The 22,258-nt window shown below is 40.6% G+C and overlaps 1 protein-coding gene across 1 annotated transcript in view; it reads left to right on the top strand.

Moving 5' to 3' along the window:
- Positions 1-404: 404 nt before the first annotated feature.
- Positions 405-22,258, top strand: part of LOC134750228 (eukaryotic translation initiation factor 4E transporter-like) — a 46,374-nt gene continuing 24,520 nt past the window's right edge. The window contains exons 1-10 of the mRNA XM_063685373.1: positions 405-936; positions 14,077-14,248; positions 14,540-14,618; positions 14,989-15,217; positions 16,488-16,611; positions 17,570-17,662; positions 18,145-18,213; positions 19,060-19,159; positions 20,610-20,738; positions 21,553-21,660. Of these exons, the coding sequence (XP_063541443.1) occupies positions 657-936; positions 14,077-14,248; positions 14,540-14,618; positions 14,989-15,217; positions 16,488-16,611; positions 17,570-17,662; positions 18,145-18,213; positions 19,060-19,159; positions 20,610-20,738; positions 21,553-21,660 (1,383 nt within the window). The 5' untranslated portion in view covers positions 405-656. The remainder of the gene's footprint in view (positions 937-14,076; positions 14,249-14,539; positions 14,619-14,988; positions 15,218-16,487; positions 16,612-17,569; positions 17,663-18,144; positions 18,214-19,059; positions 19,160-20,609; positions 20,739-21,552; positions 21,661-22,258) is intronic.

Genomic DNA, 22,258 nt, shown 5'->3' on the forward strand with positions numbered 1-22,258 from the left:
TTATTATATGAAAGTTAAACGCTTTAGAAGTAGGTGCGTAAAAAATTCAATCTTACGACTTTCTAAGCTATCTTTTTATATCCCAATGTATTCTAAAGATGCAAAGCTGAAGGATCAGTCAATGTCACAAAATTACCACAGCTCGGAAGTGATACACAGGAACACTAACCAAAAATATACTTTATTTTCTCTGCAATAAAGTTTACGAATGATCAATTCATTGCGTTAACTACGCTGCCTTTAGCAACTAAACATGACGGCAAGGTTGTAACAAGCAACTACGAAACCAGTTTATTTTTCCTAAATACGGGTACGTTTATATTTTTATCATCACAAAATGGCGGGTAGTTTCAGCTATTTCTCTATTCGTCGTCCGAAGCCGAGCTTCAGTCTTTGAGACGATTTCGTTTCGTGCGCTTCGCGACTCCCGCATTTCCGACTTTTTGACTATTTTCCATCTTACCGGGACACCTACGTTAAACGTGCTTTTTACGTACCGCGTACATTTTGTCTCTTAGACACCGTAGTCTAAGCTTTTAAATTTTTAATCGTGTTGTTTTTATTTCAATTTTATTCTAAGTTAAGTTACTTTTAAGTTTAGTCCGCCATCTTGTGACGCTTTGAAAATAACGATCAAAACGCGCGTCGGTCGTAAGATGGTCAGTAAGGAGCCGCCATTGCAGCCAGTGGAAGTTAAGAGTAGGAGAAGAAGACGTAGAGCGGGCAATAGAGCTGGGAAGAGGCGTTCTAGGAAGACTACAGTTGCCGTCGCGGCTGTGGCCACGTTGCCTTCGGAGAAATACTCGAGCCCTGTGAAGTGTGCTGTTCACGCGTTCCTGATGAGATATCAGAGTGCGTTGAGGAAGGTGCCGGCTCATCTGCCGCCGCGGGTCCACGCCGGGCCGCCTTCGAAGCGGGTTAAACGCGTTTCTTGGAGTAAGTTACCGTTTATATAACGCCTTGGTCTCCGCGTCATATTGCATGGAACGGTTAACATTTCTATAGAATGTGACGCTGTACCTAGCGTACAACGTCAATCAGACACTGATGAAGTGTGAGAATAATGATTTTTTTTAAAGTGTCACATACACTTTTTATGTATTTGGCACGTTTATTGGATTTGTCTCGTGTGAAAGTGTTTCATGATATCTTTACTTGATGTCCGAATTACATTTTTAACAGTTCTTATTTAGTGTTCTGTCATATCCTCACAAAAAATATAGGAAAGGCTAGCAAGGCACTCTTCCTCTAGTTATATACTTATGTACACTAATTTTTTAGCTATGATCTAATAAGAATTCTATGATATTACCCTTTAGCCGCACTGATATTGTTTATTTAATGTAGGATTTCATTACTGCGCTATAGACATATAACAGACAAAAGGTGTAGGATGGAATTTGAGTGACGTGGCGCAGTATTTTACAAGTAATCCTTGTCTTTCTAAAAGAAAATGTCTGTCTTCGATACCGCGAGGAAAATTCGTCTTCGGAACGTCTGAGCAGTCGGAGGTAATTTATATGCGATTAAGTCCCGTTCTACTGTATATTAACATGTCTATAGATCGTGAAAGTTTGAATTAGTGTTAAGAATCCCCAGCCAGCTCGGCCGAATTGCACCTTCCCATACAAACGTAGTTCCGCTCTCATTTTAAAACTACGTATTGGATTGTAATGAAACTTTACACATACAATGAGATTAGGTATATCTAGGTTTGAAATTAATTTATATAGCTCCAGTTTATAAAACAAACGAAATGGAGCAAAAACAAGTTTTGTATGAAAAACTTAAATTCGCTGTATTATTTTAATTGTGGTATCTGAAGCTACATAAAGTAATTACAGACATAGATATACCTTATCCTATTGTAAGTTCAAAGTTTCAGAGCAATCTAGCCAATCGTTTTAAAATGAGAGCGGAACTGCGTTTGTATGGGGAACCGAGCTTGCCGGAGACCCTTAGTAAAAGAGCTTCTATGTGTGGTGACCTCGCGATCTTGGTAATCGCTTCATTAAGCTAAGTTTAGTCTTGCCCATCATAACCTAACGTTAGCCAAACTTCTAAGCGATCAAGGTGACTCAAGTTAGATACAATTTCCTATCCGCCAGCGATTGTCTAACTTTTTATAACCTTCGTTTTTGGCCGCTTATTCTCATTGCTACGGCTTTCGGAGGAGAGTCGAGTTCGCTGCCAGACCAGAGGTGGCAGCATGGTTCCATTTTTATCGCCTGTTACTATGCCTGTCACTTTCGCACATACTTGTTAGAGTTGTTAGAACGTAACAGACATGGTGACAGGTGATAAAAATGCGACCGTGCTACGGCCGCAGAGTAACATGACTTAATGACGTTATTCATTAACGCTTACAAACCCTTGATCTCGTTTGTCCTTGTCTGTCGTTTTGACATTTGTGTTTGTTAAAAAGAGCCAACATAACATAACAGAGGTTTGCTAAGTTTTTATTGGTTGCTCCGTTTTTACTCGGGACATTTTGGTTTCGTATGTCCGGATGTTCTCCTCTAATACAAGTCGCAATTCTTAACCAATTCTCGTGACCAGATTCTATATTTAAATAGTTTTTACAGTACATATGGTGCTACTTTCTCGCACTAGTGCGTAATAGAGCACTTTTCGTGCATATGTCGAAAGTTTAAAGGGCCATATGTTCTGTAAAACGTTGTACGATACACGTGCGAATAGGTAATTCGCAATTCGTGTCGATTTAAAACACTCCCTGCGGTCGTGTTTTAATTCATCGCCACTTGTTTCGTAAATAACTATTTCTTGTAGATCCAGTTTTTTAATATGCGGAAATTGGCATAAAGGACTTAAGCGCCAACAGTGTCTATGGCGCTTAAGACCAAAGTGAGTTCACTCGTGATAGCGACTCAACGAACTAAGTATTTTTCACATTTACATTTTCTATGCTTAACGCGAGGTCTACAGCTCACAGAGCCACTAGTGAATAAGGGGGTGAGACTTAACTTAATAAGGGGGTAAGATCCGTAACTATCAATCATACTTAGCTAGCTAATTTGTTCCCACAACTCTAACCTGCGCGGGTTTTGGTTTATTTGTTATACTCCCTTTTTTAGGGTTCCGTACCCAAAGGGTATAAACAGGACCCTATTACTAAGACTCCGCTGTCCGTCCTTCTGTCACCAGGCTGTATCTCATGAACCGTGATAGTTAGACAGTTAAAATTTTCACAGATGATGTATTTCTGTTGCCGCTATAACGAATATGCCGAATACTAAAAACAGAATAATATAAATATTTAAATGGGGCTCCCATACAACAAACGTGATTCTTTTGCTGTTTTTTTCCGTAATGGTTGGTACGGAACCCTTCGTGCGCGAGTCCTACTCGCACTTGGCCGGTTTTTAAAAGTAGATTTTGCATCTGCCAAAACACCGGCATGCCATGTTCCCATATTAGATCACATTTGCAAACGGGTCTATCGCGAATTTATTTTGTTACCTTTATTTACCGACGTTTCGACACAGGTTTCACTGGTCGTGGCCGGCGTGGGCGTGGTGGTATGTGATTTAATATGTGTTCAAACCGCGAAAGTTTTAAATGTTATATGTAGTGATGTGCCGTTACCGTAAATTACGAGAACAAAGAGAATCGTCGGGTAAATTACGCGGTAACGTTCTCCGTACGGGTAATTATCGAGAAAGTTGTCTAAGTTTTAATTTTTTTTAACTTTTTTTTACAGAATTGAATTTTATTTAGGTAATACAATCTGTACTGAAATTTGCAGAAAAATCTGTCTACAGGAACTAGTTTATTACCAAAATTACCGTAAATTACGGGGAATCTTCCCCGCGAATGTTCTCGGGTAATTTTTCTAAGAATTTTTTTTACTTTAATCAATGATATAATTAGAAGTTAGAGATGAAATGCACCATAATATTAAATTATTTTATTAAGTTTCATTCGATGTGCGATTTAAATTGTTTTTAATGAAAGTAGGTGCTTGCCTAACGAAAAATAAAGTGAATTCTTTATTATTTCTGCCAGCCTAATTGTATAAAATCCATCTCATAATGATTAAAATTATTCTTTATCACTATAAGTGTTTTAAAATAATACAAAAATAATAATAATAGTGTAATAAAAAAACAAACATCAATATTTCAATAAGTCATACCATATGTAAGCAAGCATTGATGTTTAAGGTAAAGTTAGATTTGCAATGGCTTACTAAGCCATTAATGGCTTGGTTTAAGTGTGTTTTAAGATATTTCATTACTTTACATCTCGTATTTATTTTAAGTCAGGCTATTAGGTATATTGTAAACAGGTAAGCGCTTATCAACTGGGTTCGCATGTACCATTTACTGCAGGTAAAAAATAACACGTGGAAACTGCATTTCTTGTACAGTTTGGGTACTAGCGGATTAAAATGGTTCCTGGTGGCCCGCCCTCAAGATCCTGCATTCTCAGCGCTCGACTTTTCTACTCGTATGTCCTGTTACTCGTTTCGATAGCGCAATGAGCACATGAGAGGATCTTTCAGAGTGGTCCCTATTACTGACTAATTATAAGAAGGCTTAGATGGTCCGGCCGCAGAATGAAACGAGATGATAGTTTGCCAGTTAAATTCGTCTTAAACATCCCTACAAACACGAGGTCCGCACAGACTGCAGCCATGAAGGTCATGCTAAACCTTCCACCGCTTCACCTACACATACAGCAAGAGGCCACCCCCTCAGCGGCAAGGTTGCAAAATCTCAACGACTTCCACATATGGTCTAACCTGGGAGCTCGGCACACAATATGCCTGGAAAAGGTTTACGATGACTTTCCAATGCTCAGAGCAGGCACGGATCGGATTAATAAACAAATTATACCTTCGACAAAATGTACAAAATACAATTATATGAGGACAATCACGGAGGACTTAATACCCGTGAGCTCAGAATCTTCACTGATGGGTCCAAAACAGACAGTAGGTCGGGCTCTGGAACCTTCTCACAAGACCTGAACGTTCATTACCACTCCGCTAGGAGCTCATAACTCAGTATTCCAAGCTGAGTGCTTGGGCATCAGCAATGTGGCGGCTACCATCCCTGCAAGGAAGGTAGTAGGATCCTCCATCCACATACTATCCGACAGAAGAGCACTCTTAATGGCCCTATATTACATTAAAACTCATACATGAATGCCATGAACGACTAATGGAGACCTCCATATGGCATACCTGTATTTCATAATAAAAAGCTCATCCTTTAATGGTTCGAGGGACATAGTGGATCTTGGGGTACCGGCAGTGCGGACGAGCTTTCCAGGCAAGGATCAGGTGCGGAGGCGATTGACCAGGAATCGATTCTCCCGATGCCTTTTAACAGTGTACGCTCACTGCTGCTGGAACGTACAAACCACGACAGCACACTAGCTAAACCAGGCTGGAGGCCGACAGGCCATACCTGGCATCAATGAAAGACTCACGAAGTCGCTCTTCCAGGATCCAGCAAGTTGCCCTTCCTCTTGAGGGGTTGGGGTGGCAGGACTAGCCCCCACCCCTCTCCCCCGTCACAAAAAATAGGCGTCCGTCGTTGAGTTACGAAAACCTGCCTGTGCTACAATACAATATCCTCACAACATTCCTGGAAAGATGAAGACCTCCCGACACATGGTCGTTCAGTGTCAAGAGGGAGATGAAAGCATTGAAAGCTCAGAACCTTACCCCTAAACCCCAGGATAAAGCGCTTTAGCTCCGCCGTACAAGAAAGCCCAGATAGAGCTGGGACTAAGATAAGGAGAAATAAGACTATAGATTATACCAATCAACCACGTGTCAGATAATATTACTACACTTAATAACAATAACGTTAAAAACATTTAAATATTTCAAAATTACAAAACTTGTAAGTAAAATTCAATCTTAATTTAATATACTTCATGGGTAAGTTACCGTAATTTCTCGGTAATTTACGGTAATTTTCACGAATGAGAATTACGGTAAGTGCGTAATTTCACGGCGGCACATCACTAGTTATATGCCATGTTCCCTCAAAATCAGTTCAATAGTTCAGCCGCTAATTAGAATTTAGAAACAAGCTTAAGTTTCTATAATACTGGTACTCTTGAAGCGTTCGCCTCGCTCGGGAGCAATTAGAACATAAATTTGTACGGTAGTTTTGTTTTGTCTGGCGTCTAGTGGCGGGATTGCATAAAGTGCATTTTAAACTGTGATTCATTCCAGTTTCAAATTGGTGCGTTCAACGAATCACGTTTTGTTGAGGTTGAAGTTATTCTGTTTTCATGACAAAGATTTTGAGGGTTCCGTACCCAAAGGGTAAAAACGGGACCCTATTACTAAGACTCCGCTGTCCATCCGTCCGTCACCAGGCTGTATCTCATGAACTGATTTTCACAGATGATGTATTTCTGTTGCCGCTATAACAACAATATACTAAAAACAGAATAAAATAAATATTTAAGTGGGGCTCGCATACAACAAACGTGATTTTTTTGCCATTTCTTGCGTAATGGCACGGAACCTTTCGTGCCCGAGTCCACTTGGCCGGTGTTTTATTTTATTTCGGAAGAAATACACTAATCGCTACGCTCAAGATTCTACCTTAGAATCACTCGCTTCGCTCGTGATTCAATTATAGAATCTTTCGCTTTCTCGGGACTCAAAATAAACACTCGCAAGAAAAACCAACTTTTCTCAAAAATGGACGGCAAAGTCGACGTTGCCGGTTAAAAAGGAGGTCGCGAAGTGCGTAGTTTATGGTCCGTCAAAAAATTAAAAAGTTAAAAACATTGCAGTCTTGTTTTCGGGACTGCAATGTTGCATACAAATTCCATTATTTGTAGTTCCAAACTTTTTAAAAGTTGAAGTGGCCATATCAAATGAAGGCATAGGTCCATTAAACAACCAAACAGATGATCAGTACTTATTATTATAATGTTGGTACCGCGACTATTTAGGTGTCTCAAATAGGTTGGCGTATTTTCAGCAGAAAAATACACTTCTATTTTTAATTTAAAAAAAAAACGGCGGCAAAGCAAATCTTTTTACTTTTATCTGTGAAAATATATAGATAAGGACGTTGCTTCTGTAAAATATTTATATTATGTTTGTTGCGCCATTTTTGAGAAAAGCACTATATATGACTCGGCTGGAAGGCTACTTGCTGGCTTCAGATTAAATTAAACGGACTCCCAAGGTCGTCCGTTTAAAACGAATCCTCAGCCAGCAAGTAGCTACTTCCGAGCCTCGACAATAATGTACTTTCCTCTCTTGTTGCACAAATAACTATTTTATACCATTCTAAAAGAAAAACTCGTAAATTATTTCAACTAACAGGCATATTTAGTTATTGCATCTCATTGTTAGAAATGCAAAACACTACTTGTTTGAACGCACTCGTTTCTCGTATCCATAACAAACCGAGCCCTTTGTGGCCAACTAACACGGGAAGCGGTGCAAGATAACAATACGAAGACAATCATTCCAATTCATTTCACTATGATTGTGTGCGAACGCGTTTCCGTGCGATTTGTGCGTCGCTAATTATCGCTGTGTACTGTGTACACTTGTACAGTCAGTGTACACAGTTTTTCACCTATTATCTATGGATTAAGTTTAAGAAATGTATAAAAAAAAAAAAAAATGAAAAAAGTTTATTGTGCAAATTTGAGTATACAATAAATCACGACCCTGTGTCCTGAGCTAGGAAACCCTGTGTTACAGGACCCAGTTTCGTTATACTAGTTTCTTAATCTAGGTATATATTGGTACAAATTGTACAGAGAGTTACTTTGAAACTTACAGATAGCTGTGCATACTTTAACATATATGTTGCTGCGTGTGAGCGAGTGTTTGTTTGTATGTATGTGTGTGTGTGTGTGTGTGTGTGTGTGTGTGTGTGTGTGTGTGTGTGTGTGTGTGTGTGTGTGTGTGTGTGTGTGTGTGTGTGTGTGTGTGTGCGCGCGCGTGTGTGTGTTAGTGTGTAAAAATGCATACTATAAAAAAATAGTGTCCCATAGAAATCAGCGGCATGACATCAGCCGGAATGTATGAAACAGCCAAATATATCCTTATCTATGATTGTAACTGTGAATAAAGAGTACACCGCCTAGCTATGAGTCACATTTGTTGTTCGACACTGACAGTTAATACCGTCAAATAACCAAAATTTGAGCCCGCAAAGGATCACATTTTCGCTACAGTGCTCTGTCGTCGATTTTAGTTCCCCCACCACGCAGTTTACACGTGGCTAGTTGGTAAGGCTTAAATATCTTGTTAATTAACTGAAACACCATTTTTATGAAGGAGTCCTGAAGCGTGGAGACATAGCTTTCGTGGCTTGAGACTCAAGATTCAATCTGTTTATACATACATATTTCTAAAAAGCGGAATAGTTTTCTATTTATATTTTTATATATTCTTTGCAAATAAATATTTTATTGAATCATCATCATCTTCCTTGCGTTATCCCGGCAATTTGCCACGGTTCATGGGAGCCTGGTGTCCTCTTGACGACTAATTCTAAGAATTCACGTAGGCACTAGTTTTTACGAAAGCGACTGCCATTTGATTTTCCAACCCAGAGGTCCCCCTCTAGGCCTTGTTAGGATTACTGGAGGGCTTCATCACTTTTTCTTTAATATATGACATCTATTACAGTTTTTAATTTATACCTATGTAGTAGTGTGACTACTTAAAAACAGGGACCGGACAACCCTTTCCGCGATAAAACCCTTTCAATGGGCGACACTTAAACACGGCTAACACATTGAAAGACTTTCCCTTTTGATCTGCAAGCCCATTCATACCCCTACCTTTGACTAACCCTTACCGAAAAGCTAACCAAAAATAAGGCTAGCCCTTAATAAGGGTTACCCTTATCTTTAAGCGCTTTTTATAAAGGTTTCTATTTGCGTGAAAGAGACAGGATTAGTATATATCTACGGTAGTGTATGAAAAGAAAAGAAAATACGTGCCTAGTCAAAGAACGCCGCCGTCGCCGCCGACGATCGCTCGGATTCGAAGTAATGTGTGCTTTATGAACAAGGTAGACGACTTAAATTAGCACGCTTATATGCTAAAAGTGAAGCCCTTTATAAGGCTAACCCCTTATAAGCAATATGCAAGGTGTTGGTGAGCGGATGATAAGGGTTTTGTAAGGGTATTTGGGCTACCGATTACTCAAATGTGGTAGCTTTATATAAGGGTTTATAAAAGCAAAATAAAGGGTTTCGTCTGGCAAAGAGTATGGTGAGCTAAGCCTTATGCAATACCCTTATAAAACCCCGATAAGGAATAGCGGGCCGGTCCCTGCTTAAAAAACACAAATCAAAATATTTAATAAAATAATTTGATTTGTTCCCAAACTTGTTCATAGATGGCAGCACTCTCGCTACAACGTAAATCCGTAAGGAATTAGTTTATTAGGTGCAAGCGCGCACTGCTTGCCCTTAGAGCTGGTCAAAGACGCCTAGTCTTACTAAGATGGCATATAGTCGAGAAATTGGGACGGGTACCGCCGTGGCGAGATGGCCTAGGGGTTCATGGCGTTAGCCGCGATAGCTAAAGACGCCAGTTCGAATCCGGCCTTCACCACTGGAGGGCTTCGTCACTTTTTCTTTAATATATGACATCTCTTTAGTCCGGTTTCCTCACGATATTATTGAATATGTATGTACGAGTATAAAAGTTAATCCTCCTGTTGACCGTTGAGTCCGTTGACCTAATATTTTTACATAAATCAATAAATAAATAATTATTGAATGGCAGTCAGGTCAGTGAATATTTGTCAACGTTGATTGTTTTCTCTTTACCAATTGAATTAACTGTGTAAATAAATAAATGATTGCTTTCGTGTTAAATGTCGCGTGAAAAGGTCGACAATAAGACTATTTAATTAAAATGAGTTAAATAGAACGGGAAAGAATGTAAAAAAAAACCGACCAAGTGCGGTTCAGACTCGCGCACCGAGGGTTCCGGACTTTTTAGTATTTGTTGTTATACCGGCAACAGAAATACATCATCTGTGAAAATTTGAACTGTCTAGCTATCGCGGTTCATGAGATACAGCCTGGTGACAGACAGACGGACTGCGGAGTCTTAGTAATAGGGTCCTTTTTTACCCTTTAATTTTAACCCTAAAATTGACGTTTGTTTAGATAATAAAATGGGAGAATGAACTTTTTCTTTTCACTCGCGGTCCATGGTAACGATCACCTGGGTCACTTAAAACTTTTAAATACCGTTTATAAGCGGTTAAACATGCTAAAAAAAGTAAAAAAAATCTTTATAGGGCTGTATCTCCGTAACCATGCGTCGTAGCGCAAAAATAATAAAAAAATTCGTTTCCCTCTGGGTGACCCTTAATTTAAATTTGAAAACAAAAACCCAAAAAAACAAAAAAAACTTTATAGGGCTGTATCTCCTAAACTATGCGTTGTAGCGCAAAAATAATAAAATTTTCGTTTCCCTCTAGGTGACCCTTAATTTATATTTGAAAAAAAAAAACCCCAAAAAAACATAAACAAAAAACTATAGGGCTGTATCTCCTAAACCACCTCGTAGCGTAAAAATAATAAAATTTTCGTTCCCCTTATAAAACCTCAAAGTAATATACAAAAAGCACAATGAAAATAAAAAAAAAAGAAGAAAAAAAATCTTTATAGGGCTTTATCTCCTAAACCATGCGTCGTAGCGCAAAAATATTAAAATTTTCGTTCCCCCCTATGAAAGCCCAAAGTAATTTACAAACAACACAATGAAAAAAAAAAAAAAGAAAAAAAAAACTTTATAGGGCTGTATCTCCTAAACCATGCGTCGTAGCGCTAAAATAATAAAATTTTCGTTCCTCTCTAGGTGACCCTTAATTTATATTTGAAAAAAAAAAAAAAACCTTGTAGGGCTGTATCTCCTAAACCGTGCGTCGTAGCGCAAAAATAATCACATTTTTGTTCCTCCTCGATACTCTACGCACTGAATAACCATGAAACAATACACACACATCAATCATCATCAACATCATCATGTTTGTATTATTATTTCATTGCATGTTTGAGAAAAGCACTATCCATACCTCGGCATGAAAAGCTTACTTCACGGCCTCTGTAGTAATGTACTAATCTGACAGTAAGAATGGAATGTACCTATATGTAGGTACTATTATTTATTATTTTTATTTAAGCTTTGTTTCTCGCACATCTATTATAAAATTGACTTTTCTTTTGTTATGTTTTTATGATGTGTGATCCCTTGAGGGTAAAAGCCTCCTCCATCTTTTTCCATTTCTCTTTGTCTGTAGCATTGTTCTCCCAAGTATTTCCTGCAATTGCTATGATGTCATCGACCCATCTTTTTCTTTGTTTTCCTGAGTTACGTTTGCCCAGTGGGCCTTTCCATTTGGTTGTTTGTATGGTCCATCTCTTGTCCTTGTATCTAGCCAAATGTCCAGCCCATCTCCATTTTTGTCTTAAACTAAACTGTAGTGCGTCTGTCAGTTTTGTTCTCATCCGGATATCTATGTTTTTTACTTTGTTTATTCTTCTTAGTTTCAATAGGCTTCTTTCCATTGCATGTTGGCATGATAAAATTTTTACTTTAACTTTCTCAGTGAAGACCCATGTCTGGCATCCGTAGGTTAAACTGGGGAGAATGCAGGAATCCATAACTGTTTTCTTTATTTTTAAACTATAGTTTCCTTTTAGGATTTCTTTATGTGACCAGTATTTTCTCCAAGCTATGTTTATCCTTCTTTCCACCTCGTTTATGTTGCTATTGGGGTCAAAGGAAATCATTTTACCTAGGTATACATAGTTATCCACGTATTCTATTTGTTTTCCTTCTACAGTTATACTTTTTTTGTGACTGTTCGTCATAACTTTGGTTTTAGACGCGTTCATGTGTAGGCCCACTTTTTGGCTCTCTGAATTTAGCCTCTTTAACATTGTCTCCAGGCCTTTGGCAGTGTCACTGAATAAAACTATATCATATAGGTACTATTAGGTAGGTATAAAAATAAGTTCACGTACCCACCGTCACATACAGAATATCTAAATCAGTCATGCAAAAACGCCGTTGCCTTTCATTTAATTGATTTAATACTCTGTAATACTAAAGTGAGTGAGTGAGGAGTGAACGCTATATCAAATCAGAGCGTTAAGTATATCCTTTCAGACTCATATTATCAAAAAATGTGAATGTACTAATTTTACATACAGTTGTCAGAATCGAAATTATCAGTTTCTTCTTCATTTAAAAATTATTCACTTTCCGGAACATATTTAAAACTTTGTGAATCCATTTTAAATGTAACACTACACACCAACAGTCAAAAGTCACACGCCTAAAAAGTATTAAAAATAAACAATTCAGCCAGCAAGCAACAGCACTGTCAAGTCAACATCGAGAATTCGGAGAATTGTAGACGGCTGAGATTAACCTTTATTATATCGTTTCTCGAAAACAAAAAAATACGTTCTCTCAACTAACCGGTAAGAAGAGAGAACTAAATTTTAAAGTTCGCGTTCCATCAATTAACCGGTTTATTAAAGAACGAAATAAAATAACGGTTTAGGAACGATATTAACCGATATTTGAATACCGGTTCCGAGCCCTGCTTAAAACCCCGAATTAATGGTACAGTCGCCATCAGATATATCGGAGCTGCCGAGGTGCTCATAAATATCTGAACACGGACTCTAACGCCTTGACAATAGAGGCGTGTTCAGATATTTGTGAGCACCATGGCCGCTCCGATATATCTGATGGCGACTGTACCTATTTAAAATAACCAAACATTTTTATGGCAGTTATAAGCCCTTTTCATAATGGGTACCTATTAGTTATGGGTTAGCGTACCTATTAGTAGAACAAAGTATAATTTTTGTGTACCTGCGTTTGCGTGCGTGCGTGTGTGTGTGTGTGTGTGTGTGTAGTTGTGTATAGATTCAAACAAACTATTATCGTCGCCTGGTGAACGGGTACAGAGTTGACCCACCCAAATATATCATTAAAATTTTACTTTGTAGGTTCTCCCATAAGAATGGGCTCTAAAATCAGACCACAAATTTGTAGCCGCCGCAAAAAATGGGTAACGCCGAAAATAATTTCGCAATTCGCAACAAAAACTAGCTCGGAGCAGATTAAAATTAGGGATTAACTTAGGCACATTTACACTCCCATAATCTCATCAAAAGAATGAAGCATCCACCAACCACCCCTCAACGGTCAAAACGAAGGGCTGAAGCCATTTGCATCAATATTTGTTCCTGAACCGGTCACTTTCATCTTTAATAATAAAAGGTCATAAGTCACTGACAGTTAGTATAAAGATACGACATTACGTTTTCGGTCAAGGTAATGGTTACAATAGGGCGGAATGACCGTACAATGTATGTCGGTTGGAGTATATGGGATTAGTAAGAGACATAAGTATATTGGTTTGATTTAGATGGTCCATTCTATGCATTGTCATGAAACAGTTACCTTTTGCAAGGTAATTTTATTTAAAATTATTTCGGAATATCGTAAGGTTTGAATGGTATTCACAACATGATTGTCACGGTGAGGGGAACGACAAATTCAACAATATTTGCAAATAGTTTTAGGCCGCGGTCTGGACGCACGGGGTGAGCGGAGCGGCGGGCAGCGCGACAAGCCACCGCAGGAACCGCGCCCACAGCAGAATAACTAATAATACTACCCGCGCCGCCCGGTTCAGAACAAAATGTATAGACTTGAATGCACTTGTTTTGGACAACAGCGCCCGCCGCCCCGCGTACGTCTAGTCCGCGGCCTTAATGTACAATACGAACTTAATAACACATGCCCGGTACAAACACATTGAGAACGCGTCGCAGCACGCGAGATGTTTGATATTTCGCTCCGTTTACCATGAGACCATGACAGATCTCGATATTTGGTAAATTTTGGTAGTGAATCAAATTAAATGATGGTTTTTTGAGGCTTTCGTTTCAGCACTTCGCCCTTATTATTACTTTGAGAACAGCGGTATATGTCCACTGACCGCGAGTCACAGTCATGTTGGGTCACCGTAACATAATGTTAATATTTCTCTTTTTTGTCACCAGGTCACGACGAGAGCGGGCCGATGAGCGGCGGCGGCGATCCGGCGGTGCTCGCCGTCGGGCCGGCGCGGCGGCCTCTCACCTACACCCGGGAACAACTGTTACGGCTGCGGCACTCGCCGCTCGTCAAGAAGGGGCTCGACGTACCGCTCGCGGGCTGCGACGCGCTCGCGCTGTGAGTACTTGGTTTTCGGGGCCTTTAACTTTTCGTATGCTACTATTTGGGTGTTCAAAACATGAACTTAATATTGACAGCTTAAGATGAATGGAGGGATGCAATGACAAAGCCGTGGACAAAGCATCGATGATCTTTGTATTGTTCTATGTCGACGGTAGTATCGAAAAACTGTGGAAAAAGTATTTGGACAGATAATTGCAAACCTAAATAAAGTAGCGAAACCCTGACAAAAAAAAATGTTAATGAAATTGAGAAGGGGCATGAAATCAACGTTGTTTTTTTTTTCAGGGTGTTGAAAAAGAGGTCGGACTCGCCTAACGAAGATGATCGAGGGGCCAGAGGCGATGCACCAGCCGAGAACCACAAAGTATGTGTTCTATTATATTCATTTTGATACCATATTGGTGACAATCAAGCATACAGCCTACCTGGTAGAAAGCGGTAATTATTAATATGGACTATGGATTTGCAACATCAGGGACCTCACTCGTTGTGCTCCCCAGACAGTAAATACATTTTAGAAAACCTCCCCCGGTGTCACAGTTCATTAGTGTTATTACACAGATGAAGTGTTCAAGATTATTGTATAAAGTCCTTTTTAGTAGGTTCAAGAACCTGCATGCAATATTCGATAGGCATTGCTAAGTGAATGAATTCAGTCGCTCGACCAAATACCGCTTTATAGTAGGTAACAAAAAAGCATTTAAAGCTTTTGTCTGATATTTCAATTATTGCAGGGAGTGTACGGCCGCGAACGCGAGCGGGAGCGTCGTTCCGCCGACCCTCGCGAGCGCGTCCGTAAGGAGAGCGAGACGAGCAGCGGCATAGTGCTGTCTCCCCAACGGCGCTCTTTTACATCTGGGTGTGGGGCGCCTGTCGCCACTGCGGCGCCTCCGCCGCATGTCGCTAGGACAAGGCCGGAGTCCCCGCTATGCCCCGCGCCCGCTCAAGCCAAGCCTGAACCAGGTATACATAACATAATCCTGTCTCCTTAACGGCGCTCCTTTACGAGTGGCTGTGGAGCGCCTGCCGCCGCTGCGGCACCTCCGCATGTCGCTAAGTAGGACAAGGTCGGAGTCCCCGCTGTGCCCCATGCCCGCTCAAGCCAAGCCTGAACCAGGTATAGTGCATAGTCTTGTCTCCTCAACGGCGTTCCTTTACGACTGGCTTGTGGAGCGCCTGCCGCCGCATGTCGCTAGGACAAGGCCGGAGTCCCCGCTGTGCCCCGCACCCGCCCAAGCCACTCCTGAACCAGGTAGATAGGTACCATTACCAGCTCACAATTACCAATTTTATTTTCTTCACGGGTGGAGAAATTATAGATTAGTTCATGTTATTCCACTGTGTCCACTGTGTTAAATCTTTTCATTATTACTAAGAATTATACAAGCATGGCCTTTTCAATTCTTCGTAACGAATTATTATTGCGAATGAACTGTTAATTATGTATTATCTCTAAAAAGGCCTATATAAACGTAAACTCGGCAAATACAGGTGATGCATGCCTCAAGACTCGGTATAACATTGTATAGTATTGCCAACATTTTTCCATATGTATTGAATACAGTTGTTATCCCAGCCACAGATTATATAATAGTTCTTACGAACAGATACTTATCTCTCAAAGAAAAAGCAAATACCTACCGTTTAGATACCTACACAAAAATACAATGGAGTGACCTTCAAGGCGCCGCTCCCCGCACCGCGCGCGCCGGCACAATGCTAGGGTTACCGACGCTTCTTTCAAATACTTAGGTGTCTTAGGTAGATATCTAGCTATAAATGTGTCGTAAAAAACATTACCTACATCTTTAAAACAATTTAATATTACCTACGTAGCTTGTAACTATCGTAAAAATAATAACAGTAGGTGTAAATACCTATATTGAGAATGTCTACTTACTTTTCCTCATCCGTCGAAAGAGGAAAAAACTATATTTTTTATTTGTTTTGTTGTTTCTGCATCCATCCACACTACAAGCTGTGTTATTTGTTCGTGACGAAGACATTTCTTTGGCATAGCGCGCGGTGACGTGCGTACGTGAGCGCGTGTGGCAACCAACTGGCTAGCTTGAGTCCCACCGGCGGGAAGCGAGTCGTAGGTATAAATCCCAGCTCGCGCGGAGAGTTCCATAGGCCTGTCCCAGCCAAACAAAGGTGTACAAAATCTTTTTAACTTACCTTTAACACTTGTTTCTGGATACTGAAAATATTAACGCCATATTTTTTTTTACAGCGGGTCGCCGAATCGGTTCAGGCCGAATCATGGTGCGGGACGTACCGCATTCGGGATGGGAGGAGGGAGAGTACCGGCCCAGCGAACCCTACCGGCCTCGCGAACACCGGCCCAACGGCGATAGGTACGAGTAAGTACTAGTAGAGGGGTTAGGGAGCATGTTAGACGTGACTCGGGCTAGGAGAAGCGCGACTACCGGCCCAGCGAGCCATACCGGCCTCGCGAACACCGGCCCAACGGCGATAGGTACGAGTAAGGACTAGTGTAGAGGGGTTAGGGAGCATGTAAGACGTGACTCGGGCTAGGAGAAGCGCGACTACCGGCCCAGCGAGGCCTACCGGCCTCGCGGTCACTGCTCCAACGGCGGTAGGTACAAGTACCAGTACTAAACGCATTTTGGGCAGCTGTCCACGTTTTTGACGCAATTTTATTAGCAAACGTAAAGATACGTGAGCGCCTGAGCGGCAACGGAAATTGTATGTAAGTATATTATCAAAGACTACTTTTTACTTGGTAGATCATAAGGGGCTGTAACAGCGATCTGTTACCGGGAGTTATACGGTACGGTACGGTTGCTTTGAGCTCGGAGTATACTCGTATTTCAGCAGTTCTCAAACTTTTTTGGTGACTGAACCCATTTGAAAAGCTAAATATTTGACGGAACCCCAAATTAATAATTTTCGTTCGTCACCATTGAACTGTGGACCAGCCATATAGAAGAGCTGGATTTTGTTTTTTTTTTTTCGTTTTTCTTGTGGAGTACCTACAAAGGCTTTGAGAATGGCTGGTCTATTTAATAATTTAATTTGACTGCTAAAGTCAAACTAGCACGCGGCTACAGCCCAATATCAACCTTCATGCATTCCCACAAGGTTCACTTCACGATGACGCGCCACACACGAGCGGTGTGGGGTTCAAAGGGCTAGGGGAGGAAGGTGTAGTGAACGTCAGCTGCGGTTACATCGGGTGCTCAATGTCATGTCTTTTATAAATAAAAAATATTTAATTATGAGTTCACTATTAACAGCTTCAAATCCAACCTAAAAATTACAACAGTTATCAGATATTCTCTTATGTTGTAGGTTCGAGCGACGTTCTTTTACCCGTGACTCCTACTCCTCTGATATTAAGAGGGAAAGGGACGACCGATTCAACAACGAAAAACAGAGAGATAGGTAAGACGTTCAAACTTAGTTGATTTATGGTCACCCCACACTATCGTCTCCAGAGCGTTGGCGTCTAGTAAACCTTATGATTGCTGCTCGACGCAACGTTGGCACAGAATAAGTGATAGTATTATCATACAGAACGGCCACACACCGCCCCGCCCCGACTCGAATTACCTCGCCCCGCGACACCAGATTGACGACCGTTTGCCGGCCGCCCAGTACTGTTTTTAAGCAACTTACTCACACTATGACGCATGCCGCGTGTACAGACGTGCAGTTCACACATAGAAACGCAAGTGATTTTTGATGTATAGCGTGTCCGCCTTGTTACGTTGGCACAACTGCGACGCCATTTTTCATAGCGCTGACTAGACGCCGACGCTCAAAAGACGCTAATGTGAGGTCTCTCTTATATGACCGAAGTGTCATTGCTGTTAAAAAAAAACTTGTGGCTTCAATTTTTTCAAGTTATGCCGTTTGTAACACAGGGAAGACAACCGCAGATCAGGTGGTCGCTATTCTCAACGACGTTTTGAGAAAGAAGATGAACCAGAGTGGTGAGTAAACCTTTTAGTCGAAATTTATACTGTGTAACCGGTGTAACCAGATTATCGCGAAGTTTTTTTAAGTCTGGTGGTACGAGGACTGCTACTTATGTATCCGGAACGGGCCACTTACTGGAACAATATTAAAATATACAATGTGGAAAAAATGAATGGGCTCTGGAGGGAAAGTGCCTTAAAACCTCAAGTTAGGTCATTTTGCTCAAAGGAAACATTGCAAGTTCTATTAAATATTTGTAAGTTCTAACATAGAGTAACTTATACTAGAGCGGTACTGTCATAGTAAATTTTGTAACCCCAGTAAATTCACTGCCATCTGTCGACACACTTTAAAACTAAAATTGAAGATTTGTAAAAATACGATAAAATGTATTTAAATATAGATAAAGATTTTTTTTATTTGCATTAATTATTTTGATGATTTTGACCCATGTTCTTTCGATATGCGTTAAAATTGTTAAATAACAAACAAAACCGTCAACGCCATCTATACGACTGTAGGCCAAAACTAGTAGCGCCCTCTGAACGAGAATCAAATTTTCTTGATTTTCGAGGCACGTTTTTTCCTTAGACTGTATCCATCTATTACGGAGTTATATCTATCTTTGGTTCTAATAAAAAAAAAAAATTTTTCCCCAACCAGAAGGGCCGACGGAGACGGGGATAGTGTCTAAAGATGCGGCGTAATTAGTACTACTTATATTCCAAAAATTATGGAAATCGGGCTTATATTAGGTCACTAAAGGCTTTCACTAAGGAGTAAGCTTCAAAAAATATTTCGTGAAATAATTAATTTGATTTATTCCCTAGTAAGTGTAAATGTTATATGTATGTGTGCAGGTTTAGTGGAGGGCCGACATCTCAACATGACACTATCGAGCTCCGCGGTTTCGACGAGCCTACTAAAAATAACGGCTCGACGAGCGGCAAAGAGACTGAGGTATGTACATATTGTTGATTCAATCGTGGCGGAGCTTTATAATACTCAATTCCTACCGGCTTGCGTAATTTGAGCACCTTATAGGTCGAAGTAAAGCCAAGCTCCGGCTTGTTAGGATGTTAGACGCATAGAGTAACTTATACTAGAGCGGTACTGTCATAGTAAATTTTGTAACCCCAGTAAATTCACTGCCATCTGTCGACACACTTTAAAACTAAAATTGAAGATTTGTAAAAATACGATAAAATGTATTTAAATATAGATAAATGATTTTTTTTATTTGCATTAATTATTTTGATGATTTTGACCCATGTTCTTTCACTGATATGCGTTAAAATTGTTAAATAACAAACGAAACCGTCAACGCCATCTATACGACTGTAGGCCAAAACTAGTAGCGCCCTCTGAACGAGAATCAAATTTTCTTGATTTTCGAGGCACGTTTTTTCTTTAGACTGTATCCATCTATTACGGAGTTATATCTATCTTTGGTTCTAATAAAAAAAAATTTTTGTTAGACGCATTGCCATTGACATTCCTTCCTGGGTGCACCCTAAAGGAACCGCTTTCGGCAATGTAATCTCAAGAATAATCATAGGCACTAGTTTTTACGAAAGTGACTGCCATCTGACAGGCCAACTCAAAGAGGAAACTAGACGGCTAGCCCGGTTTTATCATGATTTTTAGGGTTCCGTACCCAGTGTAAAAACGGGACCCTATTACTAAGGCTTCACTGTCCGTCCGTCTGTCACCAGGCTGTATCTCATGAACCGTGACAGCTAGACAGTCTAAATTTTCACAGATGATGTATTTCTGTTGCCGCTATAACAACAAAAACTAAAAAGTACGGAACCCTCGGTGCGCGAGTCCGACTCGCACTTGGCCGGTTTTTTATCTAGCGCAATGGATTAAGTCGCCATTTTAGAGGTGAGAGTGGCTAAGATGATCAGAAATATCTGATCCATGCACCATTTCACAATGAAGGTTTGTTAAGATCAAGGGCCTGACACTCTTTGATAGAGAAAGATAGTGTTATTGCAATTCCTATAAGAGAAAAGATAAAATAGTGTCATGCTTTGTCCTTATCACCGACCGGGTGGCATCATAGGTAGGCGGCGATGGCGAAATACCGAAATTTATAAGAGTGAAAGAGAAAAAATTCTATGCTGCCCAAATTTTATATGAATATTCTTTCTCTTACCCGGGTCGCTCGGTGGCGCGTCTATGGTTCAGATATATGTGAGCACCTTGATTGCTTAAGTAACTAATGGACAATGGTGACTGTTTTTTATTTATGTTCACTTAAAACAGGTTGCTCGCCTATATGCTTGGAAGAAATCTGAAAGATTTCAACCGAACATTTTTTAGTCCAAGTAAAAATATTAGTTGAATTGAGAAAAACCTTTGTATTCGAAATGAGTACTTAGTTTTACTATTCCTTTGTCTACAGAAATGGAACAACAACAGCGCCAAATCGCCCGGCACCGAGCGAAGCGAGCGGCCCGAGCGAGGCGAGCGGTGGCGGAGCGAGTCCACGTCTGAGCCTGCACCGATCGAAGACTCCAATGATTCTAGCAACGTGAGTTCAAATCCACATTGATTGCGTATACCGTATACCACATGCTTTATACCACAGAATTAGTAATTAATAGTACTACCGTACATAAATAGTAGGTTGTGTCGCAAGGGAGCAAAATGACATATTTACGGCGAGGGCGTTCATTGAATCCTGAACGAAGCGAAGGTTTCTACAATTGAATCCTGAGCGTAGCGAGGGATTCTAAAATAGAATCTTGAGCGTAGTGAGGGATTCTACAATTGAATCCTGAGCGTAGCGAGGGATTCTAAAATATAATCTTGAGCGTAGTGAGGGATTCAAGTGATAACGCCCAAGATGGAAATAATTTTGCTACCATGTGACACATACTGTGTTTCACATCACCTATGAGGAAATTATTATGTTCTAAAATATTAATTACCTAGTATGCCAAAAAGAAAAAAAATCGTGTCCTAGAACAGAATAGTGCCACTTTGATCCCTCCTAGCGGGGAAAAATAAGCCCTTTTTCGAATAGGTGATGTGAAAATAAACTTCCTACAAAACCGAAGTTTGACAAGAGATTCAGGGACGAATCAAGCTGTCCCTTTCTTATGTATGGTTCATGGTGTCCGTTTCGGCTATTTAGGGTTGTCAAAATTCAGAAATCAGAAATCAGAAACATTTATTAAAGTCATTATCTTATCTGTGGTCGTACACGCATAGGGACGTCAACTTGTGCCAACCCTAATAATTGCTCGGAGCAATGCTGAGCCGAACGGAGCCGAGAATGCCCGAAAGGATCAGTTTCGCCCCCCTTTTTATAGAGGTTGTTTGTAACCTGGTATTGTCCCCAGGATAAGGATTCAGGGGTGGAGTCGAAGGCCGAGGAGCCGGCGGGCTCGCAGCCCGACTTCAACCTGGACGAGTTCCTCAAGCTGGACTCCATACCCGACGTGCTCACGGTACGTACCGTACCGGACTGGCGAGCTGCTGTCAATACGGGTCTTGATAACTTTGAACGCACCCGGCTTGAAAATCTTGACGCCAAACGACAGCTTCGAAAAACTCGGCCCAAGCCCTCCTACAACTCATCTGGACAGCTCCACTGTGCTTCGTGCTGTCTTACTTTTAAAAACAAATTTGGGTTTGCAAGTCACGCTCGCGCACATGCGCGTAATATTTAATAAAAACCCTTTTAGAAATAATAATATACAAATAAAACGCTTGTCGGGATGTCGCTGTCGACGGATACGTCTGGGAGGACATCATCATGATCATCATCATCACGTGCTCGTCAAGATAACGACTAGGGTTATATGTGTCGTATTCAAGCAAAAGGTACCACATCGTCGCTTGCCATAAAGACGCTCTGACAGGCTTTCGTATAGATTACAAGCAATTTTCGTTCTTATGGTAAGCGACAATGTGGTACCTTTTGATTGAAAACGTCACATTCTTTTCATCACCATCGCTCAGTAAATGTGGAATTGCACGCAGGCCTAGCGGGAACTATAGAATTATATTAGAATTATATTTTCCGGAGTTATGAAGTTTTTTTTT

The sequence above is a fragment of the Cydia strobilella genome, chromosome 19, assembly GCF_947568885.1.
Source record: "Cydia strobilella chromosome 19, ilCydStro3.1, whole genome shotgun sequence".
NCBI classification, from domain to species: Eukaryota; Metazoa; Arthropoda; class Insecta; order Lepidoptera; family Tortricidae; genus Cydia; species Cydia strobilella.